The sequence below is a fragment of the Diabrotica virgifera genome, chromosome 8 (assembly GCF_917563875.1).
Source record: "Diabrotica virgifera virgifera chromosome 8, PGI_DIABVI_V3a".
NCBI classification, from domain to species: Eukaryota; Metazoa; Arthropoda; class Insecta; order Coleoptera; family Chrysomelidae; genus Diabrotica; species Diabrotica virgifera.
In genome coordinates this window covers 227,796,843-227,819,465 of record NC_065450.1, presented here as the reverse complement: position 1 = coordinate 227,819,465, position 22,623 = coordinate 227,796,843, and the positions used below count along the sequence as shown (strand labels likewise).

General features: G+C 34.0%; 1 protein-coding gene across 1 annotated transcript in view; it reads left to right on the top strand.

Annotated features, from left to right (window-relative positions):
- Positions 1-19,552, top strand: part of LOC114331814 (espin) — a 142,324-nt gene extending 122,772 nt beyond the window's left edge. The window contains exons 4-7 of the mRNA XM_050659735.1: positions 657-985; positions 2,861-3,004; positions 7,229-7,517; positions 18,826-19,552. Of these exons, the coding sequence (XP_050515692.1) occupies positions 657-985; positions 2,861-3,004; positions 7,229-7,517; positions 18,826-19,501 (1,438 nt within the window). The 3' untranslated portion in view covers positions 19,502-19,552. The remainder of the gene's footprint in view (positions 1-656; positions 986-2,860; positions 3,005-7,228; positions 7,518-18,825) is intronic.
- The last annotated feature ends 3,071 nt before the right edge of the window (positions 19,553-22,623 follow it).

The window sequence follows — 22,623 nt, the reverse complement described above, 5'->3', positions numbered from 1 at the left end:
GTAACCATGACCTTTACGTACTGTTTTTATTATTTCGTCCATTATTATATTAAAGAGCAGTGGGCTTAACGAGTCACCTTGTCTGACTCCGCTTTGTACTGGTATAAACTGTGCCTGTATTCGATTATGGAAGTAGATGTTTTCGATCGTTTGTATAATATTGATTAGTATGTTTCATCTATACAGTAAGTGTAAGACGTCTTCGACTTGGATACGATCGAAAGCCTTTGTCAGGTCAATAAAACACAGATATGCTGGTTTATTGTGATTTGTCTAAGTACAAATGCGGCGTCTATGCAGGAATGAACTCAGATAATATAATAGTTAAAAGACTACATCGAACAGAAGAGATTAAACTGGTATGGACATGTCAGAAGAGCAGACAAAATCGTTAGAAAAATAGAATAAGAGAGTGGAGCGTGAAAGGAAGAAGGGAGAGAGGCAGACCCCGAAGATCTTTCAGAGATGAAGTGGATGAAGCAATGGAACGAAGGAATCTGCAAGAAGGAGTCTGACAAATCAGAAAAAACTGGAGAGAACAATTGAGTGAAGGAATACAGTGAAAACTGTGGAAATCCTTAGATACGGGGGATAGTACACATTCTTGTCGTACTCCTTGACTAATCTTTAATTTTTTTAATTACTCTTTGTTTTAGGTATGGTCACGCTGGCGTCACACGCATTCTGATCTCAGCTCAATGCCGCGTTTCCGAACAAAACAAAAACGGAGACACGGCTTTGCACATATCTTCTGCCATGGGACGCAGGAAACTGACGAGGATTCTTCTGGAAGCTGGCTGTGAGAAGAGCGTGCGCAACAAACAAGGAGAGACTGCTCGAGACATTGCCATGAGGAAAGATCTGTTCGAGATTCTGGATATATTGGATGAAGGTGGAGTCGGTAGGGAGGGAAGAAAGGGGATACGAGGTACCAAGAAGAGATCGAAGAGCAAAGTTAAGTTTGAAGACGCCGTTGATAGTAAAGGTCAGTTAAACATTTTTTTAAAATACTTAATTTACTTTTTTCGGTTCATTGTCTGATTTGATGTATTTAAGTATAGTTAGAAACCAGCCACTAGTTTGCTATATTTCTCCGTATTTTAAAGCAAAACCTTTAAATTGACTGTAAAACCTAAATCCTCAATTAATCTGGGCCTGCTCTAAAATATTGGTTCATTCCAATCACTTTGTTGGCTATATTTACAATCCTCAGGTCTTGTTGTTTTCACCAATTTTGAAAAAATGTGAAAATGTTAAATTATCTACGTCCGTCTGTCCGCCCGTCTGTCTGTCTGTAAACACAACTCCTCCGTCATTATACTAGGTAGAATGACAAATGAGGTGTCAAATGAAAGCTTATAATCCAAGGATGGTACTAAAGGTGAGATGGATACACGTCCCATCTGCTCAGGTAGGGTTCCAAGTTGGATGATGATGATAACATTTTTAATGTTATTTTATGTGCTATTAGATTGAAAACTTAGTCTTTTGCTAGCAGTTGCCGCTAGGGCATCCCTGCCATTTCGTTCGTGGCAATCCGTAACTGCACGCCGAGGTTTATCCTGGTTGGGTCAGCGAGAGCAGCATATGTGCCCTCTGATGAGAGACTAATAAGTTTCGAAACCGGTAGAGGTACTTGCTGCACTCTCTGATCAATTGAACTAGAACATAATGCGGCTGTAGTTTGCTTTTGCAACGAAATTGAAAATAATAATTCATTTTTGAGAGCTTTCTACATTCAAATGATCACTTATTCTTCTTTGGATATATGCGCGATATAAAGTAGATATGTGTCTGCTTTTGAAAATAAGATGTTACATTAGTAACTTACTTTTCTATAATTGCTTAAATAATAAAATATATCCTCTTCCTCCTAAATATCGCGATAATGTCAATCTTCCTACTGCACTGCGAGGATAATGTTTATGTACCTTTGTGAGAAGTTTTGTTATTTTCACTTAATATTTTTGTATTTTTTTTCAGATATAGCCATACGGCTCACACTCCCTCTAAGGGGAAAATTGAGTCATACCAGATACCTACGGTATTAACAGGATTGAGCTCTGGTGCGACTCTTTCCGTGTTATCGAGTCCTAGGTGACTTGGTAGGCTGGACTGGAGTATCCCCCAAAAATTTTCGTGCACATCTGGCCATCACGAGTAGTACAGCCTTCACAGGTCTTATAACGATGTTCATTTAGACCCAGCCTTTTTATGCTTTCGAGGAGGTTCTTCGGAATGACTCCAGTAGTAGACACAATAATAGGTATCGTCTGGGTATTTTGCATTCTTCATTGTCTTCGTATTTGAATTTCCAGATCTCTGTACTTGGCGATCTTTTCAGTAAATTTAGTACGTAGATTATTTTTGTTAGGTATCGCCACATCAATTAGTGTTGTTTGTCTTGTTAATTTATTAACTGGTACGAGATCTGGTCTGTTATGTACCACTGTTTGATCTGTGAGTACAGTGCGGTCCCATTATAGCTTGTAGTTGCCATCCTCAAGCATATTCTCAGGGACGTATTGATAATATGGGAGATGGTCCGTTTGGAGAAGTCCCAGTTTTATAGCTATCTCTTGATGAAGGATCTTTCCTACTGAGTCATGCCGGTTATTATCGGTTATTATATTCAGTTGCAGCATATGCCTGGCAGCCCCGGTAATATGTTGGATGGTTTCTTGGACTTGACATCCATATCGGCATCTGTCGTTTTGGACCCGAGGGTCTCTGACGATTTATTTCACGTAATTTTTGGTTGTTATAACCTGATCCTGAATGGCCAGCAATGAGCCTTCTATTTCAGGTTTTTTTTTATTATTACTTAGTATTTTCTCTATTTTGTTTTGTTATGTTTTAGAGGTGCCACATGAACAACCCAAACCCTGGTCTCCATATGGATGCCATTATTTTCCAGATCCGAAAAATTTTCCATCTCCTAGGTTGGATTCTCTTCCACAAGAACCTTTGAAAAAGGGCGAACAGTATTATTTAGATCTAGCAGGTAAGTTATTTCCATTATAAAGTAAGGCAAGTTATTATAAAGTAGCTAATAATAGTCTTCCTCATAATAGTCATAATGTGACCAAAATATTTTAGCTTGTGGACTATTATTTTATTGACCAGGTGTGTTGTATTGTTCACTCGTCGAAGAACTTTTCCATTTCTATGTCTGTCGACTCAATTTATCTTTAGTAGTCGTTTTATACCCATATCTCAAAGATTTCCAAGTGTTAAACATGGCTTCGCTTAGATTGCACGATCTACTTCCATGACTCCAAACTTCACTATAGTCTAGTCCAGCGATCCTCAACCTTTTTATTTCCTTGGCCACATAGTAGCTATTGCCACAGCTTGCGAGCCGTAATCAAGATGAAGTAGTATACAGGGTGTTTCATTGGGAAACGGAAATACTTGAATGGTGAATAGAGGTAAATGAGGCGGTGCTAGACATACTAAATTTATTGCTCCACCGACTTTATATCCGAGTTACATGGTGTTTTATCGATTTTGCCCATTTCTTTCTGGACCCATAACTTTAGAACCACCTTGTATATTTTTTTGATATTTGGTACACATATGTCACATTCAGAACCCAAACCACCCAACTACGAATCACAAGAAAAATCCAGGTTCGGATTAAACAAAATTATAAATCCATTGTGACCTTGAAACAACATCCTGTATATTGAAATTTTCAAAACCCGTTTGCACATTTGAAAAGAGCTTTAATGGAGCTTTCATTTTTTGCGCAGACAATTCAATGACTTTAATTTTGCAATTTTATCGAAATTTTTAAGAACTCGAACTTTCAAAACAAAAATTTCGATATAATATCAAAATTAATGTCATTAAATTGTCTGCGCAAAAAATTTAAGCGAGCAATTAAACTTAGTTCTTGTGCTCTTTTCAAACGTGCAGACGAATTTTGAAAATTTTAATATACAGGGTGTTGTTTCAAGGTCACAATTATTTTAAATTTTGTTTTGTTAATCCGGCCCTGAATTTTTCTTGTGATTACTAAATGGGTTGTTGCAATGTAGTAAATAAGTATCTATTGATTATTTTTAAAATGAGTATTTGTTCATTAACTTTAATAATTTATTATTCAAAGTTAATAATACCTTGCTTTTTAATCAGAGTTCTTAAAAATTTCAATATAATTTAAAATTAATGTCATTAAATTGTCTGCCTCACTACCAAACACATCGGCACACTATCAAATAATTTGAAAAAACACATGAAATTTGACAAATAATTTGATCACAGTGCCCTTTAGTTAGCCTTCGGGCCGCATACAAAACGCTAGAGAGCCGCACGCGGCCCGTGGGCCGCAAGTTGAGTATCACTGTTCTAATTCATATAGTCATCATCCTTGGCTGTACAACCCATGGAGGGTCCAGGCCTGTTCTAGAATCAGCTTCCCTTTCTTGCTGTTACAAGGGTGTTAGTAAATAAGTATGACAAACTTTAAGGAGTAATTTTGCATGAAAAAATAATGAGAGTTTGCTCTATAAACGTATGTCCGCAAATGCTTCGTTTCCGAGATACGGGGTGTTGAAATTTTTATTTCAAACTGCAAATTTATTTATTGCTCTAAAACCGGTTGAGATATGCAAAAGGAATTTGGTGGATTTTAAGAGGTAGTTATTGTGCATTTTTTGACATACAATTAAGAATTTTGTATTCATCATTGGCGCGCCTACGGGCAATGGTCTGAATTTTTTTAAAGAAAAAAATAGTACGCTACTGAGATATTTCGAATTAAAACTTATTTTTAAATTCCACATCTAGTTTATGATAAAAGACCATTCTTGCCTTTTTTCATATGGTGCACCGTTTTTATGCAGAAAAATAAAACATCTTGACGCGTATTTTTTATTTTTTAATACATTATCAATAGTAATACCACTAGTGATTCAATTTTCGCGATAAGTCTGTCGATTTACTTCTAAACGAAACTGAGTTGCTTGAAAACACCACGAGTCCGTAGGACGAGTGGTGTTTTCTTTAAGCAACTCAGTTGAGTTTAGAAATAAAAGACAGACTTATAAGATAAATTAAATTACGAGTGGTATTTTATTAGACTATTTCACGAACAAAGTGATAGGTCAAAAATTCAGTAGAATGAGAGGAAGGAATTTAATAATAATACATTTGATCTAGGTAACCCAAAATTTTGCCGTAGTGTTCCATATGGTTTTAATAACACTCTCCTTGTAATCACTACCATCAATTTTTCGCATGTTGAAGGCCCAGTCTTTTAGAATGAATGCTAGTCTTTCGTTGTTATTTTCTGCATCTAATTTGTAGTTGCGATCCACACAGAACATCATAAATTGTCTCCATATATAAGATTTAGATTTTCTTGTGTTACTCGGTATATTTTCTTCAATGTTTTGGTTTATAACTTCGTTTGAAGTACCACCGAAACGACTCATTTTGACGTATACAGCTACAATAATTTTTTTGGCAAACGTCAAACTTTGCTTTGCGATCGGTATCCATGGTTATGTCGTTGAAAACACGAAGCTGATAGACCAATCAGAATTGAAAGATAGTTGGTGTTTTCGCGATAACACAAGCTGTCTTTGGTTTGTGATTGATCAGATTATGTGAAAATTTTAAGATGAGTGAAATAGTCAAGAAATATCCAATATAATAATACTAAACTGGAACAATAACAGAAAATATTACTAATAAGATTTTAACTAGATGCAGAGCTACAACAAATGTTAAAAATTACCTCCTTTAGAGGTTACAGAAGAATTTTATATTCATCATTGGCGCGGGTACGGGTAATGGTCTGAATTTTTTTTAAGAGAAAAATAGTACGCAGTTTTTATGCAAAAAAATAAAACATCTTAACGTTTACAAAGTATTTGAACTAAGTTTCTATGCACATGAAAACTATCTCAAATACTTTGTAAGCGTTAAGATGTTTTTTTTTTGTATAGAAACGGCGGCTCGTATGAAAAAAGGCAAGAAATATTTTTTGTCGTAAATTGAGCGAGGAATTCAAAAATGATTTTTAGTTTGACATATCTCAGAGGCGTACTATTTTTTCTTAAAAAAATTCAGACCATTACCCGTAGCCGCGCCAATGATGAATACAAAATTCTTAATTGTATGTCAAAAAATGCGCAATAACTACCTCCTAAAACTCACCAATTTCATTTTCATAGCTTAACCGAGCAATAAATAAATTGGCAGTTTGAAATAAAAATTTCAACACCCCGTATCTCGGAAACGAAGGATTTGCGGATATATCAGCGGATATATAAGATAAGATGCGGATATATAAGAGCAAACCGGCATTATTTTTTCATGTAGAATTAGCTCTTAAAGTTTTTCATACTTACTAACACCCTGTATATTCTCTTCTTTGTATTTCTGGTAATCTATCTATCCCACAGTACCCCGTTCATTTGTTTAATACATGTTCTTGTTTGTGCTAATCTGCTGGTTATCTCTTGCTCGGTGGTTCAATTATTAGAGAGTATGAATCCTAAGTACAGTCGAACCCGCTTATTAGGATAAGGGTTATAGGAATATCCCAGTTTAAGGAATAGAAATTTGAGGTCTCGAAACTTTTCTACCAGGTATAAATGATCGGTTATTAAAATATCCTGTGTGCCGTTAATTTCCCAATCATCGTCCATTTACAAGTTTATCACTGGTTCTTGTTCTGATGTTAAGTATTCGGTCTTTTCTAGATTTATTTCCAGTCCATTTTTTATGTATTCCTCGTCTAATTTTAGGAGCATATAGGACAGATCTTCTTCATCTTGGGCCGTTACCACTTGGTCATCTGCAAAACTCAATGTGTACAAGAAGTTGACCCGGATTGCTATTCCTATCGCTTCACCTATCCTTTCCCATGGTTTTAATATTTGTTCTGGAAATATCTTTAACAGTGTCGGAGATGTAGAGCATTCCTGCAATAAGCCTTTTGTGGTTTTAAATTCGTTTATTTAAATTTATTTAAATTCGAGTATTTATTGTCGGTTATAACTCTTACCCTGTTTTTGTTCTAAAGGTTTTTTACGGCTTCCATTAACCTCTGAGTCATTCCGATTTCCTTAATCGTGTTCCTTAGTTGTTTTCTGGGAACCGTGTCATATGCCTTTTTTAAATCGACGAATGCCATGTGTACTGGTCTATTTTTTGCCATTTTTTCTCAATTAATTGTTGGAGTTAAAACTAAAATATTAAATATATTTTGTAGGTAACATTTGCAAAGGTCCCATAGGTGTAGGCTACACTTGTTATTGCGCACCGTTATTCAAGCACCTTGAAGCACGCATCGAGAGGGACAAGAAGGAACTGCAGAGGGCGCACTTCAGGCTTCGACAGAGGGTCATCGGCTTGGAGCAGAAACTCAAGCGAGGACAGCAAGGCAGAAGATCCGAGAGGGTGCTGGCGTCTAGTAGTAGAGAAAAAGAGGTTTCCTTGCCTAGATCTAAGAGTTTGGAGATGTTGTACGAGGCTGAAAAGCCTCAGTTGCAAGCTACGAGGTATGTTTTTGATTATTGTTCGAGCCATTTTAAATATCATATTAATTGTTGCTTGTTTTGTGTGCACCCTGTATGCAAAACCTTTAGTTTATTGAGAAGCATTAAAAGCGCTGGGTAGTGAACATTTTTTTAATATGGGCACAGCAACCTTCTTCCACTTATTTGTTTGTTTTGATAATAATTACGTCAGATACATATCAGTTCATTGTTTCGTTGAATCGGCGGAAACCTTCGAATCGCTGGGAAGAATTTAACCTTGGTGCAGGAAAAGATAATTTCGGCCAGATAGCGAAATAGTTTTGTATTCAGAATATTACTGAATATACTGAGTGAGATATCGGTTGGATGTGTCTGGTTCTCGCGTCGCCGGTAAAAAGGAACCTTTGAAGATACCGTGTAATGGTAATATTTTCACAAGAGATACTGTAATGCACGTTTGACCATTCCGGTTTACAGTAAAACATTATATTTATAAAGATTTTAATTATACGCGGTTTGTTATAATTATCCATTTTAAAGAAACACTGTTTATTTTTCGCCATTTAATAATTTTGCAAGGTGTTAACTCTTTAATTGAAGCTGGTTATATAAAATAGAAGTACAAAGTCTTTTATTTAATTTCGAATCTCGGGGGTTTGTTAAGATCGGGTAGATTTTTAGAGGCCCCCACAATTATCTTAGATTAGGAATAATATAGCAATAGACAACTATACTATTGAACGTGTGAATGCCCTCATATCTGGGCACAGAAATCAATCAGAAGAATTCCGTAAGTAGCGAAATGTATGCATGTATTTCCAGTGGAAATCGTACATACTATGCTAATAAAAGATTGATGACATCGAAATTATTAGACAAAAGAACCAAAATCTACAGAACCTTGGTTAGATCCGTAGTAACCTATGGTTGTGAAACCTGGGTAACGTCGAAAAAAGATGAAGCCTGTAATATATTGAGACTTACCTGTGTAAAATAGTTTATTCTATAAACGTTTTCCTTACATGATTGTACAATGAGGTTAAGTTAACCCTTAATTAGGCAATCCAAACCACGTGATTTTTAATGACAGGATGTATGGCAGGCAATTAAGCGTTGTCAGAGTTGTTACAATTGTACCAGTTTGATACAATTAACAACCAAACTTTTGATACTAAAGTCTCCTAAAGTAAAAACCTAAAATTTTGTGACATAAGAAATTTGCTTCAAATAATATTAAACGACGTTTTTTTAAGTTTTTGTACAAAATGTGTTGGTTTAGTACTTTGTGTCACTATTCCAGTCATTCCGGTGCATTTACAAAAATTTCTCTGGCAACACTGCACACAAGCGATTTTATTAGATACTTTATTTAAATTAAAATTTCAAATTTAAGATACAATGTGGTATTACTAGGTACCTAAAATAATAAAAAAAATTAAAGGCACTCGTGGGAGTGCCGACAGAAGTGAAAACTTCTTATAGTATATAAATTACGAGCTCAATGCTTTTACCCCATCCTAAAAGAAGTGCTATGCCTATATCATATACGATATACGCGATGCGTACGCCCTATGCTATTTATGTATACATACACAAAATTTATATATGTACAAAATTTATTTCAGCGAAGTGATGACGGTCGCAAATTCAATACTTGTTCCACATCCAAGAAGTGCACAACGTCCCTAAAGAAATTTTCAATTCAAAAATGTATTTCGTCGAAGCGATAACGGTCGCTAATTTACTACTTTTTTCCCATCCAAAAAGTGCACAACGTCCCTCAAGAAGTTTTCACTTCAAATATTTATTTCGTCGAAGCGATGATGGTCGCTAATTTAATACTTTTTTACATCTAAAAAGTGCACAACGTCTCTAAATAAGTTTCACTTAAAATATTTATTTCGTCGAAGCGATTACGGCTCTAATTCAATACTTTTCCTCCATACAAAAAGTGCACAACGTCCCTATAAAAGTTTTCACTTAAAAAATTGATTTCATCGAAGCGATGACGGTCGCTAATTTAATACTTTTTTACATCGAAAAAGTGCACAACGTCCATAAATAAGTTTCACTTCAAATATTTATTTCGTCGAAGCGATGACGGTCCCTAATTCAATACTTTTCCCCCATCCAAAAAGTGCACAACGTTCCTAAAGAAGTTTTCACTTCAAAAATGTATTTCGTCGAAGCGATGACGGTCGCTAATTTATATTTTTCCCCATCCAAAAAGTGCACAACGTCCCTCAAGAAGTTTCAACTTCAAAAATTGATTTCATCGAAGCGATGACGGTCGCTAATTTAATGCTTTTTCTATCGAAAAAGTGTACAATGTCCCTAAAGAAGTTTCACTTCAAATATTTATTTCGTCGAAGCGATGACGGTCCATAATTCAATACTATTCCCCCATCCAAAAGTGCACAACGTCCCTCAAGAAGTTTTCACTTCACGAATTTATTTCATCGAAGCGATGACGCTCGATAATTTAATACTTTTTTCCATCCAAAAAAAGCACAACGTCCCAAAGAAGTTTTTACTTCAAATGTTTTTTTCGTCGAAGCGATGACGGTCGCTTATTTATTACTTTCTCCCCATCCAAATTTAATAATTTTTCCCCATCCAAAAAGTGCACAACATCCCTAAAGAAGTTTTCACTTCAAAAATGTATTTCGCCGAGGCGATGACGGTCGCTAATTCAATACTTCTTCCCCATCTAAAAAGTGCACAACGTCCCCAAAAGAAGTTTTCAGTTTAAAAATTTATTTTGCCGAAGCGATGACGTTCGCTAATTAAATATTTTTCCCTATCTAAAAAGTGCACAACGTCCCTAAGAAATTTTCACTTCAAAAATTTATTTCGTCGAAACGATGAAGGTCGCTAATTTAATACTTTTTCCCCAACCAAAAAGTGCACAACGACCCTCAAGAAGGTTTCACTTCAAAAATTTATTTCTTCGAAGCGATGACGGTCGCCAATTTAATACTTTTTCCCATTCAAAAAGTGCACAACGTCCCTAAAGAAGTTTTCACTTCAATACATATACGTACAAAATTTATTTAGCCGAAGACATGACGGTCGCGATGACGGTCGCGAAATAAATCCTTTTTCCCTATCGAAAAATAGGTTTTACATTTATTTTAAATTTAAATACTTCTATACAATTTATGTATAGATACACATAATGTAGATACGTACAAAATTTATTTGGTCGAAGAGATGACGGTCGCGAAATAAATATTTTTTCCCATCCTAAAATAGGTTTTACATTTATTTTAAATTTAAATACTTCTATACAATTTATATATACATACAAATAATATATAGCATAAGCGATGACGGTCGCGATGACGGTCGCAATGACGGTCGCGAATTCAATGATTTTTCCCCTACCCAAAAATCGCACAGCGTCCCTAAAGAAGTTTTCATTTCAAAAATCTATTTTAGGGATGCTCAATATTATTTTTTATTGAACTTATAAAACATAAAATTTGTTAACCTAGCTTTCTTCAATCTTCCAAATTACTTATTTAAAACTTTTTAACTACTTATTAAAGTTTATTGACGTAAGCAATATTTTTTACTATGTCACAGAAGTATTTAGCAATACTTACACGGACATAAAATACGAAAATTACTTTAAAATACTAAAATAACACTATACTATCATATGCCTTCAATGCCAGCATGCCAGCCGCCAGACATATTGGAATAGTTTGACAGATCGTTGGATTCCCTAATTCTATATGACAGGGCTGACAGGTGACATAGAATATATTGTCTGCCCAACGACTGCCTTAACCTACAAGGGTTACCAGCCCACTAGTTACCACTATATTACAAAGCCCAACTCTGGACATTCGAGGGAAAGATACTGAGAGTCAGGAGAAACGACGAAGTTAATGAACTGAATGAAGGGTATGATGTTGTAAGATTTGTGAAAAGTCAAAGACTGTCATGGCTGGGACATGTTCAGCAACAAGAAGATACAAAACGACAAAGAGGATATTACAGTGGAAGCCGCTAGGAAGCCGAAAAAAGGAAGGCCCAGGACGAGATGGTTGGATGACGTGGAAGACGACATGAAAACCATGAACATAAGACAATGGAGAAAAAGTACACAAGAGAAATCCGAATGGAAGGACATAGCCAGACAGGCAAAGCCCCATCCACGGTTATGATGCCAAAACAAGAAGAATAAGATTATGACTTTAATTTAACAGTACTCTTCTAAACATGCTTTATTGATTTCAAAAAATCATTTTACAATGTACATCATCACAAACTGATTAAAATAATCAAAAATGAATAGCCATTTTCAATTTCGTTGCAACACGAACCTTCTTCTTCTTCTACGACACTACAGCCCAAATTGAGCCTTGGCCTCCTTTATTTTTTGCCTCCACCCTTGCCTGTCTGTGGCTGCTCTTCTCCATACTCGGACTCCTAAAAAGGATTGTGCGTCGCTGTTTACTGTGTCTTCCCAGCGCTTTCGTGGCTTCCCAACCGGTCTCTTTCCTTGCATTCTCGCATTCAGTGCTCGTTTTGGTAGCCTATCCTCTCCCATTCTTATCACATGTCCGGCCCATTGCAATCTTTGTACAGGACAACACGAAACTACAGCCGCATAATTATTCCAGTTAAATCAGAGAGTGCAGCAAGCACCTATACCGGTTTCGAAACTTATTAGTCTCTCATCAGGAGGCACATATGCTGCTCTCTCTGACAAACCCCGGCGTGCAGTCACGGATTGCAACGAACGAAATGGCAGGGATGCCCTAGCGGCAACTGCTAACAAAAAAAACTAAGTTTTCAATCTAATAGCACATAAAACAACATACAAAAATGTTACTCTATATCCTACCAGACTGAAAACAATGGGAACCTTCCCTGGTAACACCTCCGAGGTTTCTACAATTTGCAAGCCATAACGGATGCTGAGACTAAGGATGATGAGGGAATTTTACAATTTATAATTCACGTCCCATCTGCTCAGCGCGGTAGTTTTTTCAGTTTTTTTTTTATTAAAATAAGTATTTAAGGAATCTGGTATCGACGACAGATTTAGCCCTAATCAGAAACTTATCGTAATTCATTCTTGAAACATGTCCAACCCATCTCAATTTTTTCCTTGTAATACGTTCGATAATATCTTCCAGACCGATCCGTCTATGAAATTCATTGTTTCTTAGTCTATTTCTTAAGAGTGTTACAAGCATTGCATAAGCTTCTTCGCGGTTTTACTGGCCTCTTTTTTATCGCCGAAAGTATGGCCTCTAATAGAAAGGGCCTCTATGTTTCATAATTTCAAAGCATCAAGCATCAAAAATAAATAATTCCAGACTGAGATGATAAGTTCCGAAAAGACTGGAAACAAGGCACACGTCTTAACAGCGGGAAATTGTTATAACTCGTGTAAATTCTTTGTGTAACTAATATACGGAAAGGAATATTACCACCTATAGGACAGTCAATGAGGTTATTTGGCTCCGAATTCCATCCTACTACATCAATTAAATTGATATTTTCATGGTAAGTAGGGAATAGCTCAAGAAACAAAGTCTATCCTATGCCGATGTGCCGGGTGTAGCTAGAGAACCCAATTCTAAGCAAAAACTGTTCTATAATTTTTTTTCGAAAACTCAATACTTTTTGAGTTATTCGTGGTTGAAAATTGGCCGTTTTCATTGAAAAATGACACTTTTTCGGACGGTTTTTTACGAATACCTTAAAAACTATGCATCTAACGAAAAAAACTGTATAAAATATTTTTTAGCTTATTAAAAAATAAAGAGATTCGTTCCTTCATAAATCTTCTAGTTATAACACAAAAAAGAGATATGGTAGGTGAGAAGAGTTTGTTTTTTGGTGCATGCTCAAATCGGTGTATTCAACTTGAAATAAAAGAGAAACGGTCGATTTTAGGTGTATACTGCTACCAATACCTTTTGTAGTACTTGAAAAGGCCTTTAAAATGAGCAATATTAAATGTCAATTACATTTAAACTAAGCGAGATATGCTGCAAAAACTATTGATGACTATTGTATTTTAAGAAGAAATGAGAAATATATTTAACCCCTCATCCATCAGAATTTAAATGCATCGTTTTCCTTCTACAATACTTTTTATTATGGTGTTATTTCTATGTTCAAAAAGTTGGACGGGTTTAAAATGAATGATTTTTGAAAAACATAAGATCAAATTAAAGAGCGCATTTTTAAATTTTCTTAAGAATATTCCTTGTTCTCCATGTAACTCAAAAATGATAAGAGATACGAAAAAAATATATATAAAAATGTAGGGTTTTGTTAGATAAACATTTTGTTTTTGTTTTTCATTATTGTATCTCCTATCATTTTCAAGTTTCATGTAAAAAAGGGAAGAGTTTTAAGAAAATTTAAAAATGCGCTCTATAAATATTGGTAATTGTAGAAGTAAAATGATGCATTAAAACTCATTAATGAAATATCCTTCCCATTTTTTCTTAAAATACATTAGTCATAAATTTTTTTTGCAGCATAATAGGTATCTCGCTTAGTCTGAATGTAATCGACCTTATTCCTCATCTTAAAGGTATTTTCAAGCACTACAAAAGGTATTGGTAGCATTATACACCTAAAATCGACCGTTTGTTTGTTATTTCAAGTTGAATACACCGATTTGAGCATGCACCAAAAAAACAAACTTTTTTTACCTACCATATCTCTTTTTGTATTATAACTAGAAGATTTATGAAGGAACTAATCTCTTTGTTTTTTTATAACCTACAAAAATGTTTTAAATAGTTTGTTTAGTTAGATGCATATTTTTAAGCACGAACAACTCAAAAAGTATTGAGTTTTCAAAAAAAATATATAGAACACATTTTGCTCAGAATTAGGTGCTCCAGCCACATCCGTGGTTATTTTAACCAAGAAATTTTCCACCCCCGAGAAGGGGTGGGAACCAATACCAAGATAAAAGCGCACACCGGCATAGGATAGACTTTGAATAAGGAGATAAGTAGAGGCTAGGCCCAAAATTTCATTAAAATCCATGCAGTAGGATAGAATTCGGAGGTAGTATCCTATTCTTGCTCCCATTGACTGGCGCACTCTTCTAACCCGCTATTCTGTGGCAAGTGTTTCGCTGTTTTTAGCTCTTCAGACAGAACTTGCTTGAATGAGAATGTTTTCTTTTCGTATATCGTTGGTTAAAAGGGCTTTTAATTCACAGTAATTTATTTCGAGCTTCTGTCATGTGTCACATAATATTAATATATCTACGTCATACGTTATTAGTGGAGTCAATGAAGGTTTTCACCTCCGATTTCGTTGAACCTCTATCGATTTTCATGAAAATTGGTAAGTATGTAGAGGATACCTCAAGAAACAAAGGTGACATGGTGCCAACTTGCGCTTTTACCCTGGGGGGGGGGATGCCACCCCTTCTCGGGGGTGGCAATTATTTTATTAAAAATAATACCACTAATCGATAGAGGGACAAATTATAAGTAAAATTTGTTATATAAAGTTATTTCAATAAATCAATAGTTTTTGAGTTATTAAAGATCAAAAGTTTTGATTTTTCCTGAAAAAAATCCATGTTCTAAAGCAGTTTTTCATAAATAACTCAAAAACCATAAGTTTCTTCAAAAAAGTTGTTATTACCAAAATCGAAGATAATATAAAAATAAATAAGCTCCTTATTCGAAAAATCCTTTATTACATATACAAAGTGAGTTATATGCAATTGAATGTATATTTTTTTTCCGCGAGTACTCAAATCTTAGTATTCAAGCTTAAATAACAGGAAAACGATGCACTTTGTTAAATATAGATATTAAACATTTTAATAAACTACTTAAAGGTAACTATCAAAAAGCTATATAAGTAGTCGATAGCATCAAAATTAAGCAAGTTATGATCGAAATAAGAGGACCCTTTCAGATTTTTTAGGGAAGAATAAAAAATGAAACATACGTCATTTCCACAAAAATTAAAATTTATAGTAACCCATTTAAAACTTTATTTATTTTAACATGAGTAATAACTTCAACAATTTTGACCGGGTTAGAACGCATATTTTTTAAAAAAAAATACGATTAAAAAAAATTAGAATTTTTCAAATTTTCGTGAATTTCAGTTTTTTTTGATAATAACTCCAAAAATTCTCGATATACTTAAAAAATGGTAGAGAATAAAATTTTAGTTTTAACTTTATTTAAGCTTTTTCTTTTTTTAATATTTTTTTACAACAAAAAATAACCGAGATAAAAACATTTAAAACCTAAATTTTACTGCGAGAACCATGTAACCGGGGCCCTTTCACCTTGTATTTAAAAAAAAATAAAGGATTTAGAAAATTATGTTTAATACAGTGTTATAGAACTTTTACTTAGCTTTGTAATGGTTTTTGGATAAATCTCATATTTCAAAATTTAACGGAGTTATTTAAAAAAAACCAATAACATTTTCTTTGAAAAAATTTTATAGCGGAGATTTTGTATGTATACAGGTTGTGGGAAGTCCAATTAGTCGTTTGTTGTAGGAGATACGAAAAAAGTTTATTTAGGTGAGATTGGGGCATAGATAATATCAGAATTTAAATACATTTCCAAATATACAGGGCCACCCATATTGACAGGGTGAAACAAAATTATCTTTTGTTTAATGGAACACCCTGTATATTTTTACATTTTTGGATTCTCCTCTATGTTTTATTTCTTAAAATATCAGGTTTTGTGATGTTATACGAAGTAGTTTAAAAGATAATTACGTTTTTATTTTCAAATTTCATAGCAATATTCACCCCCTGTATAATTGTAGTGATTTGACATCAGAAAATCAATTTATGTTCAAGTGATTTTTAATATAATCTATTATTGTTAAAAATTATTAATCTAGCAAAACGTTTAATTTTAGCTAATACAGGGTTGGTCGAAACTGAATGAGTGTTTTCTCAAAGTTTGAGAGTATGAGTTTTCTCAAACGGAGCAGCCTGTAATGCCTATAATGAGCATTGTAATGAAATGCTATTGTATGGCACTTTATTATTTCCCACCCTGCCAGTGAGAACTGAATTTATTTTTGAAATCCCTAACTTTATTTAATTATTAATTATTTTAAATATTGTAAACGATTAAAAAACAATCAAATTAAATTGAAATGAATAACCAGTGTATATCTTCCACATTTACTTCATATTTAACGTAGCCTGTACCATAACATTGCACAGATTATTATCCCTGTATAGCAACGATATACCATGAATGTGAATTCATACTTGAGAAATGTCCTACATCCAGTCTCACAAAAAAAGGGATTCCTCAAACATAATATATATGCAGACAAAATCAGCCAAAGTGATTTGCGATATCTAATTAAAGGCCCTACCAAGTTGGTTTTGTTGGATATAGCATGGAAGCACGACGATACTTTAGTGATAAGCGTATTTTTCGTAGTAGCTATAGTATGTTGTTTTATATTATGTATTACCTATATTAAATTAGTTTTAGTATGTTTCGTTTATCTAAAAAAATGTAAAACAAACAAAAATTCTGTTTTTCTTGTAGTTGTTTTTTCGTATAGATATTGTTTTATATTGTAGTAAATTGAATTTAGTTTTAGTATGTTCCGTTTGTTTGTAGAATTATATTTAATTAGATTTGCTTTAATTACTAAAATAAATAAATTTTCAATTATATTTTATGTATTTGTGGAAAAGGAAACCTAGCATTAGCGGCCACATTTCTATAACGGCCAATTGTTTTCTATTTTTAGTGGCCGTTATTGTCAGGTTTTACTGTACCAATAATATTTTATTAAATTATGAAATATTATTTAAATAAAAAATTTATAAACTTGATAAAAGAAAGTTTGCTTAGAATGTACTCCTCTATCTAATTATGGGATTATTTTTAATAAAATAGTATTCACCAATGAGAAGGGGTAACATCCACCCCCAGGATAAAAGCGCAAGTTGGTACCACATAATTTTTGTTTGTTGAGGTATCCTCTAACTACTTACCAATTTTCATGAAAATTGATGGAGGTTCAACGAAATCAGGGGTGAAAACCTTCAGTGACTGCCTTTTTGGAAATATAAAAGATTAATTTTTTTCGTGATTGTCGATTTGTTAATTTTCTGATTTTTGGTTGCTATAAGGTTTAAAAAATTAATAAAAATTATAAATCATGCACATAAATGTAAAAAAATATTTATTTTACTTAATTAAACAAGATTGCTTGAGCCAGAATGCTGAAATCTGCATTTTTATCATTAAAAAAAAAGGTGGATTTCACCCCTAAAATGCAGAAAGCGCAACTTGGTGCCATATCACTTTTGTTTTTTGAAGTATCCTCTAACTCAGCGGTTCTCAATCTCTGGTACATGTACCACTGGTGGTACATTTCATTATTTGAGGTGGTACGCAAAACTCAAAACAGCCAAAATCAGCACCACCATTGGCACAATTATAGTTAATTAGATCACCTAGCTAGACAGGTATTTTAGTTAGGTGGTACCAAAAATAATAAAAAGTATTTGGTGGTACCTGACTCAAAAAGATTAAGAACCTCTGTTCTAACTAATCAACAAATTTCATGATAATCGATGAAGGTTCAAAGAAATCGTGGGTGAAAACATTCAGTGACTACACTTTCAGAAATATAGAAGAATAAGGTTTTCGTGATTTTCGACTTGTTAATTTTCGGATTTTTGGTTGCTGTAAGGTTTGAAAAATTAAAAAAAATGTAATTCATGCACATATATATAAAAAAATATTTATTTTTCTTAATTAAACGAGATTACTTGCGCCATAATGCGGAAATCTGCATTTTTTACAATTTAAAAAGTAGGGGTGTATTACATCCCTAAAATGCAAAAGCGCAAGTTGGCACTATGTCACCTTTGTTCCTTGAGGTATCCTTTAATCACTCACCAATTTTTATAAAAATCGATGGAGGTTCAACGAAATCTGAGGTAATAACTCATATCCACCTTCATTGACTCCACTATATTGGCATATACCAATGATACAAACCAAAGACGTATGACGTAGATATATTAATATTATGTGACACATGTCAGAAGCTCGAAACAAATGACAATCGATGAAAAGCCGTATACACAACCATGCAGTTATGTTTATTATTATTTATTATGTTTATTATTATTATTTACATTATTCACAGACTAGTGAATCTAAATTTTATAGGAGCAACCTACTAGCTTGACATTCATCTGCCCATTTTCTTTGAGGGCACTTTAGACGACACCTGATATTTATTATAAAATATCTAATTCTCTTTGTACTAATGTAAACATTAATATTTTATTTTGTAATATTTGCAGGAGTATGGATGAATTAGATCCCCCCGACGAAGATAATCCAGACAACGCCCGACCTTCAGTCAAAGAACTAGTAGCCAGAATCCAACAACTGAACTGTCAAACAAACAACGGCAACGACAGCGAAAGCAGCGACGAAGAAGAGCTTCCAGTACGCAAAAAACCACCAGCCGAACCCTCCGTTGTAGGTCCGTCCTCTCTGGACTTCCCCGGTGATGCCCCTCCGCGAAGCAGGACAGGCGTGTACAGTCCCACGATAGTGAATAGTGTCATGGTGAACCAGAACCCGCGCTATATCGAACCCATAGTTGAAATTCGAGAAGGTACAAAACAATATAGTGATAGTTACGGGGTTTACCCCCCACAGCTTCCTGTGAAAAGACCCCAAATGTACCAGACCGACCTAGGATTCGTCGAGCCATACAAGATTCAGTATTACGACAATGCTGTAGCAGAAAGACGCGTTTTGAACAGTGCTAAAGTGTACGAAAATGACCCCGCGAAGCCCCCCAGGTTAGAAATGAACTATGCCGGTACGAATGTCCCTGATAATGTCGACAGGGACACAAATAATGATTCAGGTTATTCCACTAAAGTATATGGAAGCTCCAAGGGGAATTCCCCCAGTTTGTGTGGGAAGATAGACGGGGATGGCCTTGGAGCTTCTAGTTTAGTTTAATATATTTTTTTGTTTCTCACTAAAGGAACTTTAAATAAACGTTGATATATTTGTTTGAGTTTCATTACTTCTGTGGATCGTAGAGACTCCTATACTAATATCCTCACTAATACCCTCACCGAAAAACTAATATTAACACCGAAGAGAAAACCAATGAAGACGCTATCCAGACCCCCATATCAAAATACATCCAAGTACCACCGAAATGCATCAAAATTCTGTCTTTCCTTGGACGCCTTGTGGAGGATTTCGACAGACTAAGTCGAAGGGACCTCTTATTATATCCATATATTTACAAATGAAATGAATTTCAACTCGATTCAAGTTCTCTGTGTAACCCAGGTATGACAATACCAAAAGGCACCGTTAGGAAAATATTCCAATTTACAGTTCAGAGAACCTGTATGAAACGAGTCTGTGTATAATACAGAGTATGGCATTAGTAAAATAAGAAAATCTACGGTTTCGTTTTGATTCAAATCTGTCTCCCTCCATCCTCCGATGGAGCTGTCTTCCTCAGAGCCTCCTTGACAACAGGTAGACCTAGAAATAGTACTATCAGAGGATGGAGGGAGACAGATTTAAATCAAAACGAAACCGTAGATTTTCTTATTTTACTAATGCCATACTCTGTATTAGAGTGCACAGACTCGTTTCATACAGGTTCTCTGAACTGTAAATTGGAATATTTTCCTAACGGTGCCTTTTGGTATTGTCATACCTGGGTTAAACAGAGAACTTGAATCGAGTCGAAATTCATTTCACTTATTCCTCGTTAGAGGGCGTTCTAACCATACTGTGATATAAATAGTTTTAATTTATATCGAGAACTCTCTTTACGTAAAATTTAAGTCTATTGTGAACGCTGCATAAAATTATGTACAAATTACGGTTTACGAAATGATAACGGTTTACGTTCATCTTATGGTTACGTCCATTGTGAACAAGCGCTTAGATATGTACCTACCCACATAACAGTGATGTTTGCATCATGTTCTTTGCATATACTACCAACATTCGACAGAGTATATTCTTTTTAGTACATGCGTAGTACAAGCGTAGCATGTACCATAAAAACATTCTAAATTTCATGTTCTTTGCATATACTTTAAAGAATATTCGTAAAAGTAAATTCTTGAAATATACCTTCATCGAATATACTTTAAAAGTATGTGCTTAACACATACTTGTACGTATGTACTTTTAAAATATCTTAAAAAAATATGTATGTATAGGAAGAATAATGTTAGCCTTATAGATTATCAACTTATTATTTTTATAATAATTAATAAAATTTATGTATGTACGTAGGTATCCCAGACGAATTCATTTCTCAACATTGGTTTAATTGTAGGTATGGTAAAAAAGTTTAAAAATTAATTTGTATTAAAGAAAAAAAAATCGTTTTCGTTTTGATTTTACCATGAGTATTTTTACATAGTTGGAATTTTAAGTTTGGAAAGAATACACCATCACCAGATCGTAAAAGATCGGAATAATGCAAACGGAAATGACCCTTCTAATTCTACCTGCGTAGGAATTAACAAAGGTTTTATGAAAATGAAAACACAAACATTAAACAGGCACAGGGCAGAGTGCATAGGCATTATTTGTATTTGTATGTAATCTATGCTTGATGCTGTTGGGGGGAAGACTAACGACAAAGTATACTAGGAACTAGGACTAGGAACATACATAATATCTTTATTTTGTTTGTGGTGCTTGAAAATATTAAATTCATTTTGGTAACTCAATATTACTTAAATAGGAGGTATACCCTATTCCACGAACATACGCCTGTTTTGGATTACTTCGACAACGAATATTTTACTGTAAAAAATAAGAAGAACGAAAGTAAATTGCAAATTACATTGTTGTTTATTGGAATAATTATTAGCGCCAATTACTTTCGTACTTCTTATGTTGCACAGTAAAATATTCGTTGTCGAAGTAATCCAAAACAGGCGTATGTTCGTGGAATGGCCCATAAGTACAAAATAGATAAATTTTAATTATAGTTTAGTTTCACTAAATATTATATAATATTTATATTTAGGTATTATATTTATAAATTCAGCAGGTTTATTTTGATATGCACATACTACCTAAATATAATTTAAGTAAGTATATATTATATACTTACCTATATAATAATATTTATACAAATAACTAAAATTTATATGTACCTATGCTTTTTCTCATGAGGATCTTTCAGTGCGTCACAGTTTTTCGATTTCTTTCTAACGCATTAAATTGCATGTGACAGAAAAAACGCACGTCGGTGATTACATTTCGTCGGTGACATTTATAACATTTATTCTAGTTGTCAATAGATGGCGCTATAATCGAAAAAAAATTATTTCCGAATTACACCGGGTGTCCACTTATATTTTCCCCCATTTTAACTGCTTATAACTTCTAAACGGCTCAAGATAGAAATATGCGGTTTTCGCTGAAATGTTTTATTTTAGTAAAAGTTGTGTCTGAATGGATTGAATTTTTTATATCGCATTCAAATACGAAAATAAAAATTGCGGATTTTTGAAAAAAACGTTGTTGACTTTTTTTTAATGGAACACCCAGTATATTTTTTTGTAAGCTGAAAGAAATGTCATTCACCTATCCAGTGATATAAAGTTTTTTAAAATCGGTTGTCAAATCACTGAGTAATTAATTTTTAAATTGAGAGGTGCAACGTGGATATCACATACCTAAATACCATAACGAAGCAAATTGATAATATGTTCCACATTGCATCTCTCATTTTAAAAATTAATTGCTCAGTTTGACAACCGATTTTAAAATTTTTTATATCGAAATGATCGTTTTTTTCAAGTTACAAAAAAGTATACTGGGTGTTTTAATAAAAAAAGTTAACAACGTTTGTTTTTTTTAATCCGCCATTTTTTATTTAAAGGCGATATAAAAAATGGTCATTTGCCTAAAAACGTGAAAAAACGATCATTTACCTATCCAGCGATATAAAAATTTTTAAAATCGGTTGTCAAATGACTGAGCAATCAATTTTTAAAATGAGAGATGCAATGTGGAAATCACATCAATTCGCTTAGTTATGTTATTTAGGTATGTGATATCCACGTTGCACCTCTCATTTTAAAAAT